Here is a 17,858-nt window from a genome sequence, read left to right on the forward strand (position 1 = left end):
ATGTCTACTGGGGAGAAACACAGGTTAGTGACCATGATAATCTGATGGAGGATGATTGAGAGTCACTAACCTGGTTTGACATTTCAGTCCATGCACAGTGAACATGGCAGACAAGATGCAGCGGACGCTGCTTCCAGGCACTGAAGCCTAGAAGGCTGCAGAACTGGCAGGAGGTCAGACCCAAGCAGACGAAGGAAGGCAGAATAATCCAGGTCGAGGTTAGAAGGCAGATCCAGGATCAGTCCATAGGAAGAATCCTGCAGATGTCCGAAGACAGGTCAGGGAAACAGACGGGACAGACAGGCTCAAAGGTCCGAATACAAAACAGGTCAGGATCAGACAAACATAAGAAACTCTCTACAGCAAAGGCTCAAGAGTAATCTAGCACTGGTGGCTGGGACCAAGGAGTTTAAATAGAAGCAGGTGTAGGTGGATCAGGTGAGCAGTGATGAGAAGTAGGGCAGAACTAGACAGGTGATTAAAATGATCAAGCCAGCCATCAGCACCAAAATCATGAAAGTCCAGGCCATTGGTATGCCTCACTCATTACACTGAGTACCTCAAAAAGGCTCCAACAGAGGGGCATGTCTCTTTTTTAAGCACCCTTTAAGAGTCTTTGCTCACAAGAACAGGAAGAAAAGGATTAATCCAGGTTGAAATCAGTTATAAAACCTGAATACTGACTCAGAATGGGCGGATAAATGTAAGTCATGACTAATTACCTATTAATCAAGCATGGCTGGAGGGGTAAGTTTATACTGTAGTAAAAAGCATCACTGTAATTACTATGAGGAACAGAGAGCAGGGGGACTTTCATCTAAGCTACAGTTATACTTAAAATCTCTGTTTATGATAGACAACAATAGTCTGTGTGGAATTCCAGCTGGATTTACAATAGGTGTCAAACCGATATCCTGCAACCTTTAGATATTTCCCTGGTCCAATATACCTTAATTAATTGGCTTATTTACATCCTTAGTAACAGCCAAGTTCTCCAGAGTTCTGCTAATATCCTAATTAATTGACTAAGATGTGGGTTAAAGTATCAACTCATTTAAAACTTGTAGGACACCACCCTTCAAGACTGGACTTTGACACCTGTGGTTATGTTAAGATGAGAAATAAAAATCTGGGGTTTCATTTTTAAATAATTGCATAAAATCTACACTTGAAATTGTACATACACCAGATGTGAAGATAGATTATGGCCCCTCAAAAATTCAGATTCATAAAATCATGCTCAAGCACAAAACCAAGCAATTTTCCTTTGTTGATCACAGCTCTACCTCAAAGTGTGTATCCGAGGCTCCACCACCTGTTCGTCCCTCTTCACATTCAACCATAATTGGTCCATGCAAGCACTGTATAAATGTCAATGTATTTTGAAAAGAGCCAGCTGATGATTGCCTCTCATGGTTACCACAGCCAAAAGAGCAAAATAAATGCAGTTTAACAGAAGCCGAAATAGATATGTTAGTGAGTCATGTGTAGCCAGACAAATATGTTTGATAGCTGCAGTAGATTAATGGAAGACTTATTAATGAGGATGTCCAAGTCTGATGTGGACTGATCATATTAACAAAGAGATCAAGGCAGCAATGCACTTATCACTGGCGGTGACATCTCAGATTTATGGATAATTCTAGACAATTATTTTGTCCCTAAATGCTATCTTAGACACAATTGGCTTTGTTTAAAACGTGAGTAGTCTCACACCTTCTCATCTTCATACTTTGGACCTTGTGCTGACATAGGGCATTGAGTTTGAAGGAATAACAGTATTTCCTCAAACCCCTGTCCCTTTTGATCACAATTTTTTGTAACCATTAAATTTACATTAACAGCCTTCTCCCCCAAAAAAAGAAGGTTTAACTTTAGCAGATCAATATCATATGATGCAGTTATAAATTTTAAAGAATCTGTTCTACTTTTTATTTCATCTGTATAATTGATGGGCCCAACAGAGGGGAAACATTTAAATTATTCCCCCTCACAAATCGATTATTTTGTAGATGTGGTTACTAGTTTCCTGCTTACTGGACAATGTAGCCCCTTTAAAAATAGAAATACTTTAAAAATAGAAACCTGGCTTTAATGCAGAGCTGGACGCTTGAAAGAAAAATGCTAGGAAACTGGAGAGAAAATGGTGCTCTACTTACCTATGGGAATCCTAACCAGTCTGGAAAAACCCTTAACAGCTGTATAAAATTGAACCATCCATTCCCACTACTCTTAGCAGTAATGTTTTTTATGGGATTCTTTGTAAATAAGATAGATTCTATATATAAAAAAAAAAAGGTCATTGGCATCCCTCTAAAACGTCAACTTGTATGTTAGATCCAGTTCTGGAAATGTTATTTCAGAAAGTTTTCCGTCTGATTTCCTCCTCCATTTTAGATGTGATTAACCTATCCCTGTTACAGGGATATATATCCCTGGCTTTTAATGTAGCTATAATTAAATCTTTTCTAAAGAAACCTTAAGAAAGTCTCTTGACCCAGATGACCTGGTCAATTATAAAGCTATATCCGATCTTCCTTTCTTTTTACAAATTCTTGTGAAAATAGATGATATTTCAATCAAATGTGTGAGCACTTACCATAATGAACGTTTTAACAAGTTTCAATCTGGTTTTAGAGCTCATCATAGCACTGAAACAGCTCTGGTAAAAGTCACTAACAATGGCCTCAGATAATGAACTTTTAGTTTTACTTGTCCTGTTAGATCTCGTTGCTGCATTTGACACAGTTGATCATAATATTCTTTTAGAAAGACCTAAATATTTTTTTTAAGAATTAAAGGAACAGCATTAGACTGATTTCAATTTTACCTGTCTGACCAATTTCAGTTTGTTTACGTTAATGATAAATCCTCCTCAAGCTCAAGGGTTACCTGTGGAGTACCACAGGGTTCAGTACTAAGGCCAAATCTGTTATTCAATTATATATGATTAGACTTCTGAATCTCACTTAATATAGTAATATCTTGGTATCTTTTTTGATCAGGAACTGTTGTTTAAATACAAATACATTAATAGAATTCCCTTCTGTCATCTTTGGAATATTGCAAGAATTAGAAATATCCTGTTCAGGGGTGATGCTGAGAAACAAGTTCATGGCAATTCGTTACCCTCTATTGTAATTCACTGCAGCCAGAGTTCCGATTAAAATTAAATAGATTATATTTGAAGAGAAGCTATCCTAGCTTCTGTTCGTTGGCTTCCTGTGAAGTCCAGAATAACATTTGAAATCCTCTTTCTCACATACAAAGCCTTAAATGGACAAGCTCTGTCTTATATCAGTGAACTGATTGTACCCCATGTTCCTAACTTCACTTTTAAATCTGCAGGTTTACACTGAAAAAAATCAACATTTAAATAAGCAATTTTTTCTTGAAATAAGTGCATTTTGTCTTGAATTGAGGAGGTAAAAGAGGCATCTTGTCAATGGAACGAGACAATTTACACTTAAAATAAGAAAACACAATTGCATTGTCTAATTTCAAGTGCATGTTATCTAATCATCTTATTTTAAGACTAAAAATACTCATTCCATTGGCAAATTACACTATATTGCCAAAAGTATTTGCTCACCTGCCTTGACTCACATATGAGCTTAAGTGACATCCCGTTCCTAATCCATAGGGTTCAATATGACGTCGGTCCACCCTTTGCAGCTAGAACAGCTTCAACTCTTCTGGGAAGGCTGTCCACAAGGTTTAGGAGTGTGTTTATGGGAATTTTTGACCATTCTTCCAGAAGCGCATTTGTGAGGTCGCACACTGATGTTGGACGAGAAGGCCTGGCTCTCAGTCTCCGCTCTAATTCATCCCAAAGGTGTTCTATCGGGTTGAGGTCAGGACTCTGTGCAGGCCAGTCAAGTTCATCCACACCAGACTCTGTCATCCATGTCTTTATGGACCTTGCTTTGTGCACTGGTGCACAGTCATGTTGGAAGAGGAAGGGGCCAGCTCCAAACTGTTCCCACAAAGTTGGGAGCATGGAATTGTCCAAAATGTCTTGGTATGCTGAAGCATTCAGAGTTCCTTTCACTGGAACTAAGGGGCCAAGCCCAGCTCCTGAAAAACAACCCCACACCATAATCCCCCCTCCACCAAACTTTACACTTGGCACAATGCAGTCAGACAAGTACCGTTCTCCTGGCAACCGCCAAACCCAGACCCGTCCATCAGATTGCCAGATGGAGAAGCGCGATTCGTCACTCCAGAGAACGCGTCTCCACTGCTCTAGAGTCCAGTGGCGGCGTGCTTTACACCACCGCATCCGACGCTTTGCATTGCACTTGGTGATGTATGGCTTGGATGCAGCTGCTCGACCATGGAAACCCATTCCATGAAGCTCTCTGCGCACTGTTCTTGAGCTAATCTGAAGGCCACATGAAGTTTGGAGGTCTGTAGTGATTGACTCTGCAGAAAGTTGGCGACCTCTTCGCACTATGCGCGTCAGCATCCGCTGACCCCGCTCCGTCAGTTTACGTGGCCTACCACTTCGTGGCTGAGTTGCTGTCGTTCCCAAACACTTCCATTTTCTTATAATACAGCTGACAGTTGACTGTGGAATATTTAGGAGCGAGGAAATTTCACGACTGGATTTGTTGCACAGGTGGCATCCTATCACAGTTCCACGCTGGAATTCACTGAGCTCCTGAGAGCGACCCATTCTTTCACAAATGTTTGTAAAAACAGTCTGCATGCCTAGGTGCTTGAATTTATACACCTGTGGCCATGGAAGTGATTGGAACACCTGATTCCAATAATTTGGATGGGTGAGCAAATACTTTTGGCAATATAGTGTATCTCATTTACTTACTCAAATTAAGGGTAAATACACTTAATTTAAGAAATTTTTACTTATTTCTAGATCATTTTTCCAGTGTACTTGTGGTTCCTACATTTCTAAAGAATTTCTAAAAGTAGAATGATAGGCAGATCTTTTACTTATCATGCTCCTCTTCTGTGGAACCAAAGACGAGTTTTAGCCCATGAGGCAGACATCCTATCTACTTTTAAGGGTAGGCTTAACACTTTCCTTTTTTATAAAACTTATAGTTAGAGTGATTCAGGTTATTCTGGGCTATCTCTATAGTTATGCTGCTATAGGCTTAGACTGCTGGAGGACATAGTTTTCATCATTCTGCTTCATTCTATCTCTATTCTCCCATTTATTTGTTGGTTCAATCTGTAACTTTATGCCCTCTCTGCTGTTCCTCATCATAGTAGCTTTGTCTCGATTTTCCTTGTTTTCCTGGATCGAAATATCAGCTGTGCTGCTGCCATCAACATCTATGTTTACAGATGTTGGAGCTTGGCTTGTTTTTCAGTGTAGTCCTGTTTTTCTTACAGTGACTAACTGTATGTGCTCTCTTTCATCCTTTGACATGGGAACTGGCTGGAAGCTCGTCTTCCTGCCTCTGTGTTGCCTGAATGACTTATTGCAATCAGCTGGATTTTCCTTGGATAGAAAACTTAGAACAAATCTGAGTGGATGGTCTGGTTAAATTATCTCAGTAAAAATGCCTTTAGATTATATATGTATATTTGCACTATACATCTATAAATTGAATTGAATTTAATTAAAGTGGATTGAGGCAGAGAGTTAGTCAATACTTGACTATGTTTAACATTTGTGAGCAATTTGATGCTGATATGAGCTGTCTCTCAAGACCCCCAGAGTGATGAACACCTGTAATTAATTTTTAAAAAGCTGGAAAAATGGGAAAACAGCACAACTTTATATAAGATTTATATGGGCTAAATCGTCTTGTTTATGCTGCATCATCTTATATATAGATGTTTCCCCATTAACATTGATTATTTTGAATATTTAAAAAACAGACTGGAGCATTACTTTTTGCATGGATGGGTAATTGGATCATTTTCTCCAGTACTGGACCCCGTTTACCTAGAGATATCAATTAGCTCACAAACCACTTTTCATATTGAATCAGGAAATTTGACCATTTACAAAGTGTCCAGTATAGGAAAATCATCCATTGTGCAACATTTCAGATTGGTGCTTTAAAGATATCTGAATATTTAGAGCAAACAGTGTGAATTTCTTACACCAAGTTAAATTTAAACATTGATATGTGGCTTTACTCATCCCATTGGTTATCAGGGAGAGGAATGAGGCACTCTGATTTTGATATAAGCTGCTTATATATCTTATTTGTGTGACAGGTTATCTTAGCACAGCTAGCATTTATCACACATTTTACATGCAGCTTATGATCCAATGAAGTTGATCTACGATAACAGTTTCAAAGGAAGTGAAATTAAATATCTGAGAGGAATTATGATATATTTATATTGTATGATATAACATAATTACATTATATATTATATAATGTAATTAAATTATATGATATATTCACTTCCATACACACACAGTCATCATCTCTGTCGTCCATTTCCCCTCTCTACAAAATATTTGTATGCTGTAAAGATGGGTCAAAATTGGTGCTAGGGAAACCATTTTCACGACAATTTAGTTTTTATAGATCACAACGTTTGCCTGGACTTCAGCATATGCAGGTTTCAGGCCTCATTTTGTGTGTACACAAGTTTCAAAAACAACACCCTTCTGCCTTAGTTGAGTGAAAATCAAATGATTTATTCCTGCATGAGCAAAACACATTAAAAGGACCTCAGACCATTACATTGCTGCAGTCAGTTCAGTTATACATTTAGATGGAAATAAGTGTTGCTTAATGGCCAGGAAAAAGTAAAGTTTAAAAGAGAAAAAACTATAATAAAAAGAAATGTAAAGGATGAGGCTCAACATTATATTCTGAATGCCACAAATAAACGACTTTCTCTAGCCATTGCTTCTTTATTCATTAGTGGAATGAAGAGCTGTAGGGATGGCTATAAAACAGAACAGGTTTAAAAAAGAAGGAACATATTCAAATACTCAATGTTAATCATTTAACTCATAATAAATAAATACATGTTTGACTAAGATTATAGAAAGTTGAAGTTATCACAGTTTCTGTCTGCGTTTTGTTTGTAAGAATCAGCAAAAAAATTAGATAGACGTTGTTCTTAATATTCCAAAAGCTTCATTGTATCCCTCAGTAAAAAAAAAAAAGTTTTTTTTTTTAATCAATCGTAAACTCTGTGTTTCCTCATTCTTTAATTACAGAGGAAAAAAAACAAATATGTGATGTAAACTAATGCAAACCTTGCTTTGTTTGATACACAATACTTAACATTGAAATATAATTTGCTGGAAAAAAATAGCACAGTCAGATTGTTCTCTATTCAAATTTTAAAGAGAAGATGGAGGGATGTTTCACCTTCTTTATCCCCTTCTAGAAGATGCTGAAAGTCACACCTATTTCGTATTTAGCACCCTGGGGCAGATGCTCCCTTCAGACAAATATGTATATTTGTTATTGAACATTTTAAAATCAGCCTCTGATTCTTTAGCTTTGGATGCCAGGAGACGGACTGCAAAAAAATGCCATACTGTCCGGTTCGCAGTATTTCAGTATGAACACTGTGAGCCCTGAATCTATTATATTTGATGCATACATCTGTGCTCATGGAAGTGATTGGAACTCTGGATTTCAAAATAGTGTATATTATAGTTTCTGGCTGTAAAATGAGAAGGTTCTGTGTATATAAGGAGTTTAACAAGGCATTGTACGATCAAGATATTCCTGCTCTGATGTTTGCTGCTGTCTCTTTGTTTTCAGGTTTTTATTTGAGGTGCAGAGACATTCCAACGTGAATAAGATGAATGTGGAGAACCTGGCTACTGTGATGGGAATCAACCTGCTGAAACCTCAGATAGAAGATCCGGCCACTGTTATGAAGGGTGAGACCATCCTAGAACTCATTGGTCTTTGTTATGTACTCCTAAATAAAGTTACTGTAGTTTAGTTTAGTTTAGTTTAGTTTTGGAATAGAGATTGTTATTAGCTGTGATTAATAATACAGGATTTGCAAACTCCAAGATTACAATGAAGTAAATAGAAAATACAATTAGTTGGTTTCAATAACATTTCAATAACAAAAGATGAGATGTTAACCTTCTAAAGGGTTCAAAAACTACATGATAATTTGCTTCCTCATAAATACTTCTAAGTGCTACAACATGATAAATAAGCTAATCAGGGCAATAATTGCTGTATATCATTGCTACATATGAATAAGAAAAAGAAATTGTCTATAAACAAAAGTACTGCAGCCAAATAAAAAAATCAATATGCATATACATATATAAATAGTCGTATACTTGCACATACACATCTCAGATCTAATAATTTTAATTGACACAGTTTTGAAAATAATTGAGTATTTGTAGTTCTGTATTTCAGTGAATTTTTCGTGCTTTGGTTTAAACTGTTGCAATGACTGGTTCAAATAAATCTGGTTCTTTTGAATAATAAGTTTATTAGAATTTAGCTTTTAACATGGTGTCTTTCTATGTATATGTACTGTTAAAATAGACAATCTAAAAGTTAGATTACCAGTGGACTAGTATATTGATTTGGTTAAAGGTTGAAAATTCAATTCAATTCAGGTTAGGTTAGGTTACCCTTTATAAAAAAAAAAAACACCATAACCATCATTTATAAACTGTAAAGACACATTTATAAATGGTCTAGATGCAGTTTATAAAGGATTATCAAACATTAATAAAATATCTATCTGTTAATCAATAATTAATGGTCTGTATACCATTTATAAATGATAGTTATTGTAAAGTGTTATCCCTAAAAAATCCCAGATGCCTCTCTATGATTGCATGACCTCCCCAGGAGCCATTGAGTCCAGCAGATAGCTGATGAGTCATGTTTGTGGCAGAAAGGAGCCTAAACCATGCAAGGCAGGGGTACCTGAAGACCAGGACTTAGAACCTTTGAAGATAATCCTTTGCCCTTTTTTTTCTCTTCACAGCAACTCCTCAGATCCAAAAGATGATGACTGTGATGATCAGACAGCATGAAACTTTGTTTCCTATCTCCAAAGATGTGCATGCAGCATCCCCTTCAAATAAGACTGAAGCTCAGAAAAATGCCCCTCGAAGCTTTGTTGGTTGGGAGTCTGCAGAGGTATGGATTTCAGATATGGGGGGTGTAGGGGGGCGATATGGGGGGATATTCTCAGTATATGGGTGTGATTTCCTTGTTATCAAATTCAGTGAGGTTCTGTGTAATGAATTGTAAAGGGGTTTTTTTTCTAGCAAAGTTAGGGCTCCCTTTGGTAAATTTATATTCGTTTTTTTTTTTTGTTATTCTATGAAGTTTCGAAACAATTCAGTCAAATCATAATGACATATTGGTTAAAAGTTTTTTTTTACTGTAAGTAAGTAAATCTATCTGATTGCATCTCCTGGATGACCATATAGTGACAGTAGGCAGTTGCTTGCATTGTTTCATTGACCTTGGACCCTGCATGTATGCAGGGAAAGTAGAGAGAAAAAACTATGTCCAGCAGAGCCAGGCTTAGTGAGAGTGACCTTCTGCTGAGGCAGACTTGTGGTTCAGAAAAAATAATGTTGGAAACAAAACAGCTGGAACAATATCATACAATTATATGCTTTGATAAAGAAGCATTAATTAGGAGCTTAATAAATAGAAAAAAAGCGCTCCCTTTTTGCTTTCTGTGTTACCAACTAGAAGACAGACATCCCTTCTACATACTCTAGGCATTTTCTATGAACAAAATAAACATCCAATTTCTTATTTCTTATTTGATGTTTCTTATATATATGTATATATGATGATGACAACACCGGAACATGGGCTGCCTTTTCTGGATTTCCAGGGAGAATACTATGCTAAGTATAGAAATAAAATAAGCCTTCCAATGAGTTGGTGTAATCATCTGGTTTTCCTTAGATAGAAGACTTTGAATCACTTTGATCTGGTGAACTGTAACGTGCCTTGAGATGACGTGTTCTGAATTGGTGCTATATTAATAAACTGAATTGAACTGAATTGATATCAATCAACAGAGATCTTTTCTCCCCTCCCACTGCCACAAACTAAATCCAAGGAGTCTCTGCAGCCCATAAATATTTATCATTAACAATAAATCCAGCTCTCTGAACAGCTACTTATGAGGATTACATCACATAAAAGTATCTTGCTCTGAGCTTAAATGTCTAATTTGTTCTTCATATGCATTTTATACTAACTTAACTTTTTTGCTCAGCTGGGAGATGCATCTATGTCTGAGTCTCCAGAAGAGGAGGAAGACGCTGATAGTCCAGGACCACTAAGAGGTGATTTCAGCCCCAAGGTAGCCCTGCAGGAGTCTTTCTCCCCTTGCTCAGATGATTGGTCTGGAAGTCCTCGCAAGCGCACCCAGACCCTCCCCACATTCAACTGCCCCCTCACTGGGATGGCAGCCAAGGCGGATGCTCTCAACAGGTGGAGCCGCATCAGTGAGAGCGGAGAGGAGAAGGGCGGAACTTTGTCTGAGGATATTTTTAAAATTCTTGATCTGCGGACGTCAGGATCATTTTTTAGAGAATCTAACATGAATACCAAAGAGGGGGAGAATAGATTAAGTGAACGAAGGGGGAGTGACAACACAAGCTCTTCCAGTGCTGCCTCCCACAAACCTGAGAGTAACCTCCAACCTGCACGGGAGCTGTCTCATCAGAAGAGTGTGGACAGCCTGATGGCCAACAGATCTGTGCAGCAGGTCAACAGCAAGGCAGAACAGAAGGATAACCCTGATCAGCTTGAGAAGACGTGAGTACAGCTGTCAGTGGGGGCAAGTTTTTCTGCAAAACAAGTGCATGAATTAACTTCCACATTCCTATTGCCCATCTAAACTCTCTGGTTTTTCTCTCTGACTCTTGCAGCTTGAAAGAACAGAACAAGGAGCTGAAGGCCACTGTTGCAGAGCTCCAGGCTGCTCTAGAGGCAGAGCGCCGCCGTGTGGCTGCTCTTGAGATCTGTTTGAAGAATGCAGAACGCAGCAAGGAAGAAGCCCAGAGACGCAATGACGAACTGCAAAGAGACATTCAGCAATTCCTTGTTAAGGAAAAAAAACAAGCCTCTACTTAAAATGAGGTTCTTTAGAAGTCTGTGTATTTATGAGTCTGATAACTTGAACAGAACTAATTTAAAATAAGCAGTTTGTCACTGTTGGAATATTTTTTTCATTTCTGTGGGATGTAGAAGATAAGTTATTGGTTCATATGCTTATGCATCTGAGATTAGTCTAATGTCATTGCTCTGGATTCAATTTGAATTCACTTCAGACACTCTTGTCTGCAGGAGCATTTACACAGAGTGTAAAGGAGGGGAAGAGCCACACTGGGAAAGTATGAAAAGAACTTTGAAAATAATGACTGAACAACTTCTATTCTCTGAAAATAGATTACAGTATCAAAGTCCTGGGAGAGTCAGATGGATGACATGAGATATCCATCTCTGTTACCGCAAGTGAGAGAAAAGCACAAATTAAAGTCAAATAATCTTCCAGCTGCATTGATCTGTAGCAACAGACTTGAAGATAAGTTTGAATATATTTGTTTTACAAATTATGTGCAGATAGAAAATTGACAAATCCAAAAAAAGGTAAGATCACAGCTAAATGAAAGAGAAAACTGGAATGAAGCAATGTATCGTTGTGTAAGAAAAGAGCTAACTTGCATAGTAAAAAAAAGTAAATAAAAGTGTTAAACATTAATTTACATTTACCTAGATTTATTGTCTCCTTTGATAGTCCCAAATAATATCAGAGTGTTTTTTTTGTGCCTTGTTAATTAGAAGCTGATATTTAGTTTCATGCTTGACTTTCCCATCTTTAGCACATCAGAGTTGTTATTATTGCTTTAAGAAAATCTTGGAAATACAGTGGATCATTTGTACCACAGTTTTAATTTAATTAAGTGGATCTTTTCAACACTGCTTTTGATTTTAAAGCTTTATATATAACCTCAACTATTCACCTAAAAGCCAAACAAGTCTTATTCAGCTTCAATAATCTGGTGATGATATGGTGCACTTGCCCAATTTTTCCCTATGTTTCAGTTTTGATTGAATTGAATCAATTCAGCTCAGTTTATTTATATAGCGCAAATTTACAAAACGCGTAATCTCAAGGCATTTTACAGTTCACCAGATCATACAGTCAAATTGATTCAAAGTTTTCTATCTAAGGAAGACAAGTTGATTGCATTGACTCATTAACTAGAACGCAGTCCCTCACACTAAGCATGATGTAGTGACAGTGGAGAAGAAAAACTCCCTTTTAACAGGAAGAAACCTCCAGCAGAACCAGGCTCAGTGTGAGCGGCCATCTGCCAAGGCTGAGTGGGGTTCAAGGAGACAGAAGCAGAGATACAAAAAGCAGCTGTAAAAGGCGGCCCCGTCCAGGAAACACACAGCCAGGCAGACGACCTCCGAACCAACCCCCATGTCAGAGGATGAAGAGAGCACATCCAATCAGTCACAGTCAGAGAAACAGGACTACACTGTAAAACAGGCCAATCTCCAACATCTATAAACAAAGGAGTAGATGGCAGCAGCACGGCTGATATTTCTCTCCAGGATGGCCAGACTAGGCAAAGCTACTTTGAGAAAAAGCAGAGAGAGCATAATGTTAGAGATTAAACTAACAGATTCTACAAGAGATTCTGTTTCTCTTTTTATACTTCTTAAGTTCACAACCGCCTGGTGAATCAGTTTAACCTTAAAAAATTTCAGTTCCTTTTAGTATCTCCAGTTTTCTTTCCCAAAGCCATGTTTTGCAAAGGCGGCAGGCTCAGAAAGTCAAATTGCTACTAGTGTTTAAAGGTCTCAAGAGAAAATGTTAACATTTTTCCAAATTCTTGTGCAAGATGTTTTATGTTCTTATAAAACCAAACTCTAAACAAGAGCCAAAATTCGTATTGTTTTTACAAAAACAACACCATGGGTGTTGTATTGCAATTTTTATTTAGGTGAAGAAAATGATCCATTCAGGTAACAGCTGAAGGGGGAAAGAGGAAGGATTATTTTTCATCTTAACATACAGATAAACTAGCTAAAGAATGTATTTTACAAGAAAAAGCAAAACAATTTGAATAGCTTAGATTAAATCCAGACCTGAAACCGACAGAATCTTTTCAAGGAGGGCTTTGGACAAGAGATGTCCGGATAGTGTTATAGATTTGTAGAGGTTTAGACTAAATGAATAAAAAAGGGTGCAACCAGGCATGCAAGCAACATTTTTAAACTGTTTATCATATATATTTACATGGCAACGTAAATCACTTTCTCTTATTTTTCAGTAATGTGACAACATATGTCACATTCATAGCAGCAGCATTTTTTAAGATCACAACGCCTAATAATGAAATAAATCTGTGCATAATTTAAAGATCCTTTTTTGGTTCAATGCTTTAAATCCTTATTCTTTTAGGTGTTTGGTCTTGGTGCTGCATTTTGGTATGTTGTACAATTGCTTTCAGTTACAAGCAATAAATCACATTAGGTTTTAAAACTATTCTTTAAAAGAAAAAGAATGTGCTTTTAAACATCAATCAACTTTTAAGCAGCTATAACAACCAAATATTTCCCTCAGGGGCACAGTTGGTAAGGTCGTAAACACATCGCCCACAAACACAATGAAGTTTATAGGAGATCTATTCTAACTTCTAAGGATGATTCATGCTTACAGCACAATGGCACTTAGCATTTCATTGATTTTCCATCTTTTATCCTGACTGAAAAGACATATGGTATGAAGTCAGAAGATTTTCTTATCATACTTGAGAAACACCTGGGAATCATAAAACTGGGAAACTATATAAGAGCACAGAACCGGACTGTTTGAAAGTCTGGTTTTAGGCGTTATTTCTGTCGCACCCACAAATCCACATTTATTACAATGCGGGATCCGTAATGGAGACCATATGGAGCCAGGCCAGGCTGAGCTGTGTGTGCTATCGAGCCTTCTTAAGCCCATCAGGAAGATGTGATAGTCTGTTGGTGCAGCAGTTCAACAAAGCAGCAGATAACAGCACGTCTGTCAACTGTCAGCCTGGCAGCTGAGTGGCAGAAGCAGGAAAAGCTCATTCTTTCCCTTCTCTGTGACGCACTGTGAAATCAGGAGTGTATCTGGGGGGTCACACGAAAAAGCTCAGGAATGGTGGACAGTTGCATGGTGGAAGAGAATTCCAGTGACTAATTGAGAAAGTTTTCATAAGTTGTGGATTCACTGACCGTGAATGTAATCAGAGCATTTTACTGGGAGCATTTACATAACATAGAGTGTGGCCATTTTGGATCTCATTGTGTTGCTTGTTGGGAGAAAATGTCTTAAGTCCCCTCACTGGAAAAAATCTAAATCTAGATAAGTCGTTTTTTCTTAAAATAAGTGCATTTTTTCTTCGATTGAGGAGGTAAAAGAGACATCTTGCCAATGAAACAAGAAAATTTACAATTAAAATAAGAAAACACAATTATATTGTCATATTTCAAGTTCATATTATCTAATTATTTTATTTTAAGTGTATAAATACTTCATTGGCAAACAATCTCATGTACCTATTCAAACTGAGGCTAAATACACTTAATTTAAGAAATTTGTACTTATTTCTAGATCGTTTTTCCAGTGCTGGCCTCAGTAAGTTTCTCTTCTTCAGATAAACTTCAATTAGAATATTGTTTATTTAATGGGGGGGGAAGCCTCCCATCAAGAAGCAATTGTCTTAAACAAGGACTGTTATCGTGCAACAAGAAGATCCTGGTTTCGACCCCCAGCCTTGGGTCTTTGACTCTTCCAGAACCATACAGCCTGTTCATAAAGTACATTCCCAATAAAAGTCATGAACTATACAGAACATTTCAGTCAAATTATCCATTTTTTTTTTTTTTTTTTTTTTATCTAAGGAAATCTAGCTAATTTCATGAAACCATTTACTGTAGATATTTGCTTGCATTTTGTCCCTCATACTAAACATAAATGCTGGAAGAGTGAAAAAATCCTTTTCAAAAACGAAAAACCTCCAGCAGAACCAGGCTTAGTGTGAGGCCAGTTAGGGGTTCACGGAGACAGAAGCAGACACAGAAAACACAGATGCACTGATACATAAATACTTTCTGTGTGAGATATGTTACCAGTAAACTAGCTTGATAGGTAAGATTTGCTTAGGAGAGAAACTGTTAAGCAAATGAGCTATAAGGGATGCTAAAAAGGATAAAAGAGAGCACACAACCAGCCACAGCAACATCTGAGCCCCTACTGTAGCTATGTCTAGGAGAGAAACATTACTAAGTACTGAAAAACTGGCCCAACTCTATCATACAGGTGCTGGTCATAAAATTAGAATATCATGAAAAAGTAGATGGATTTCAGTAATTCCATTTAAAAAGTGAAACTTGTATATTATATTCATACATTACATACAAACTCATATATTTCAGATGTTTATTTTGTTTAATTTTGATGATTACAAATGACAACAAATGAAAATCTCAAATTCATCATATCAGAAAATTAGAATATTGTGAAAAGGTTCAAAATTGATGGCCCCTGGTGCCACACTCTAATCAGCTAATTAACTCAAACCACCTGCAAAAGCCTTTAAATGGTCTTTCAGTCTAGTTCTATAGGCTACACAATCATGAGGAAGACTGCTGACTTGACAGTTGTCCAAAAGACGACCATCGACACCTTGCACAAGGAGGGCAAGACACAAAAGGTCATCGCTAAAGAGGCTGGCTGTTCACAGAGCTCAGTGTCCAAGCACATTAATAGAGAGGCGAAGGGAAGGAAAAGATGTGGTCGAAAAAAGTGTACAAGCAAGAGAGATAACCGCACCCTGGAGAGGATTGTGAAACAAAACCCATTCAAAAATGTGGGGGAGATTCACAAAGAGTGGACTGCAGCTGGAGTGAGTGCTTCAAGAACCACCACACACAGACGTATGAAAGACATGGGTTTCTGCTGTCGCATTCCTTGTGTCAAGCCACTCTTGAACCACAGACAGCGTCAGAAGCGTCTTGCCTGGGCTAAAGAGAAACAGGACTGGACTGCTGGTGAGTGGTCCAAAGTCATGTTCTCTGATGAAAGTAAATTTTGCATTTCCTTTGGAAATCAAGGTCCCAGAGTCTGGAGGAAAAGAAGAGAGGCACTTCATCCACGTTGCTTGAAGTCCAGTGTAAAGTTTCCACAGTCAGTGATGGTTTGGGGTGCCATGTCATCTGCTGGTGTTGGTCCATTGTGTTTTCTGAGGTCCAGGGTCAACGCAGCCACATACCAGGAAGTTTTAGAGCACTTCATGCTTCCTGCAGCTGACCAACTTTTTGGAGATGCAGATTTCATTTTCCAACAGGACTTGGCACCTGCACACAGTGCCAAAGCTACCAGTACCTGGTTGAAGGACCATGGTATCCCTGTTCTTAATTGGCCAGCAAACTCTCCTGACCTTAACCCCATAGAAAATCTATGGGGTATTGTGAAGAAGAAGATGCAATACACCAGACCCAACAATTCAGAAGAGCTAAAAGCCACTATTAGAGCAACCTGGGCTATCATAACACCTGAGCAGTGCCACAGACTGATCGACTCCATGCCACGCCGCATTGCTGCAGTAATACAGGCCAAAGGAGGCCCAACTAAATACTGAGTGCTGTACATGCTCATACTTTTCATGTTCATACTTTTCAGTTGGCCAACATTTCTATAAATCCTTTGTTTTTATTGGTCTTCAGTAATATTCTAATTTTCTGATATGATGAATTTGAGATTTTCATTTGTTGTCATTTGTTATCATCAAAATTAAACAAAATAAACATCTGAAATATATGAGTTTGTATGTAATGTATGAATATAATATACAAGTTTCACTTTTTAAATGGAATTACTGAAATCAATCTACTTTTTCATGATATTCTAATTTTATGACCAGCACCTGTATATAATTGAATGTGGCACCAAAGCTGAGTACAATCTGGAAAACCTGGGCTGCATATTCTCATTTTTGATAGGGACAAGTATGTTTCATGCATCATGTCACACACTACAACATTTTAGCTAAGGCTAATTCTCAATGCCTTTTTCGCACACACACAGTCAGTTACTAAGACATCCGCCTCCATAAGCTTTTGCACAGTTGTTGTACAATTCTGAGAATTCCACTAATGTCCCCGCTACTAGTGTTTTTGCTTTTGTTACTTTTACTTTTGTTTTCCTTTTGTCTTTTTGCAGGAGCTCCTATTGGTTCTCCACCTGGATTACCCACAAGAATCAGTTTCTTTTTTACAGACAGAGCAGCTGGTGGTATGGTTTTGATGTCTTTGCTTTTTTCCTTTTCTTTTTCCTCTTTCCCTTTCTGTCTAAAAGATCTTTCTCCTTTCCACTGATTTTCTTTCTTCTGTCCCTCTGTCAGGTTCGGCATTAAAGGACACATTTAAATTTGGTAACAAAATTATTAAATAAAGCAGTTTTGGGTAATCAAGGGGGGCTTCTCACCAACAAAGCCTGCCTTGGCAAAGCACAGTTGTTCAGCATAGCATGGTATTTAGATTTCTGTTCTGCTACCACTAAACAGAACAAGGTAAAAGAAAAAAGATATATATAATTGATTGTGTTGATGGCCACAGTCCAGCTGATATTTCCCTCTAGGATGGTCTCACAGAAAACAGGACCAGCCCAGAAGAAACTATTATGAGAAAAGCAGAAAGGTCATAAAGGGTTAAACTAACAAATACTGCATTGGCGATTGAATGGAGCAGAATCAGAAGTGGTCCCTATGTCCTCCAGCAGCCAAAGCCTACAGTAACATAAAGATAGCTTAGGCCAGTGGCGACTCATGGAGTTTTCTCCGGGGGGGCTATAAATTAAAATTAGATGTATACCAAAAACCAATCAAACATTTATTA

General features: G+C 37.8%; 1 protein-coding gene across 1 annotated transcript in view; it reads left to right on the forward strand.

The window, feature by feature from the left end:
• arhgap25 (Rho GTPase activating protein 25) overlaps positions 1-11,680 on the forward strand; it is a 32,460-nt gene extending 20,780 nt beyond the window's left edge. Inside the window, exons 8-11 of the mRNA XM_038303634.1 lie at positions 7,719-7,840; positions 8,926-9,080; positions 10,186-10,730; positions 10,844-11,680. Of these exons, the coding sequence (XP_038159562.1) occupies positions 7,719-7,840; positions 8,926-9,080; positions 10,186-10,730; positions 10,844-11,048 (1,027 nt within the window). The 3' untranslated portion in view covers positions 11,049-11,680. The remainder of the gene's footprint in view (positions 1-7,718; positions 7,841-8,925; positions 9,081-10,185; positions 10,731-10,843) is intronic.
• The last annotated feature ends 6,178 nt before the right edge of the window (positions 11,681-17,858 follow it).

The sequence above is a fragment of the Cyprinodon tularosa genome, unplaced genomic scaffold (genome assembly GCF_016077235.1).
Source record: "Cyprinodon tularosa strain WSP-4 unplaced genomic scaffold, ASM1607723v1 ctg515, whole genome shotgun sequence".
Lineage (NCBI taxonomy): Eukaryota > Metazoa > Chordata > Actinopteri > Cyprinodontiformes > Cyprinodontidae > Cyprinodon > Cyprinodon tularosa.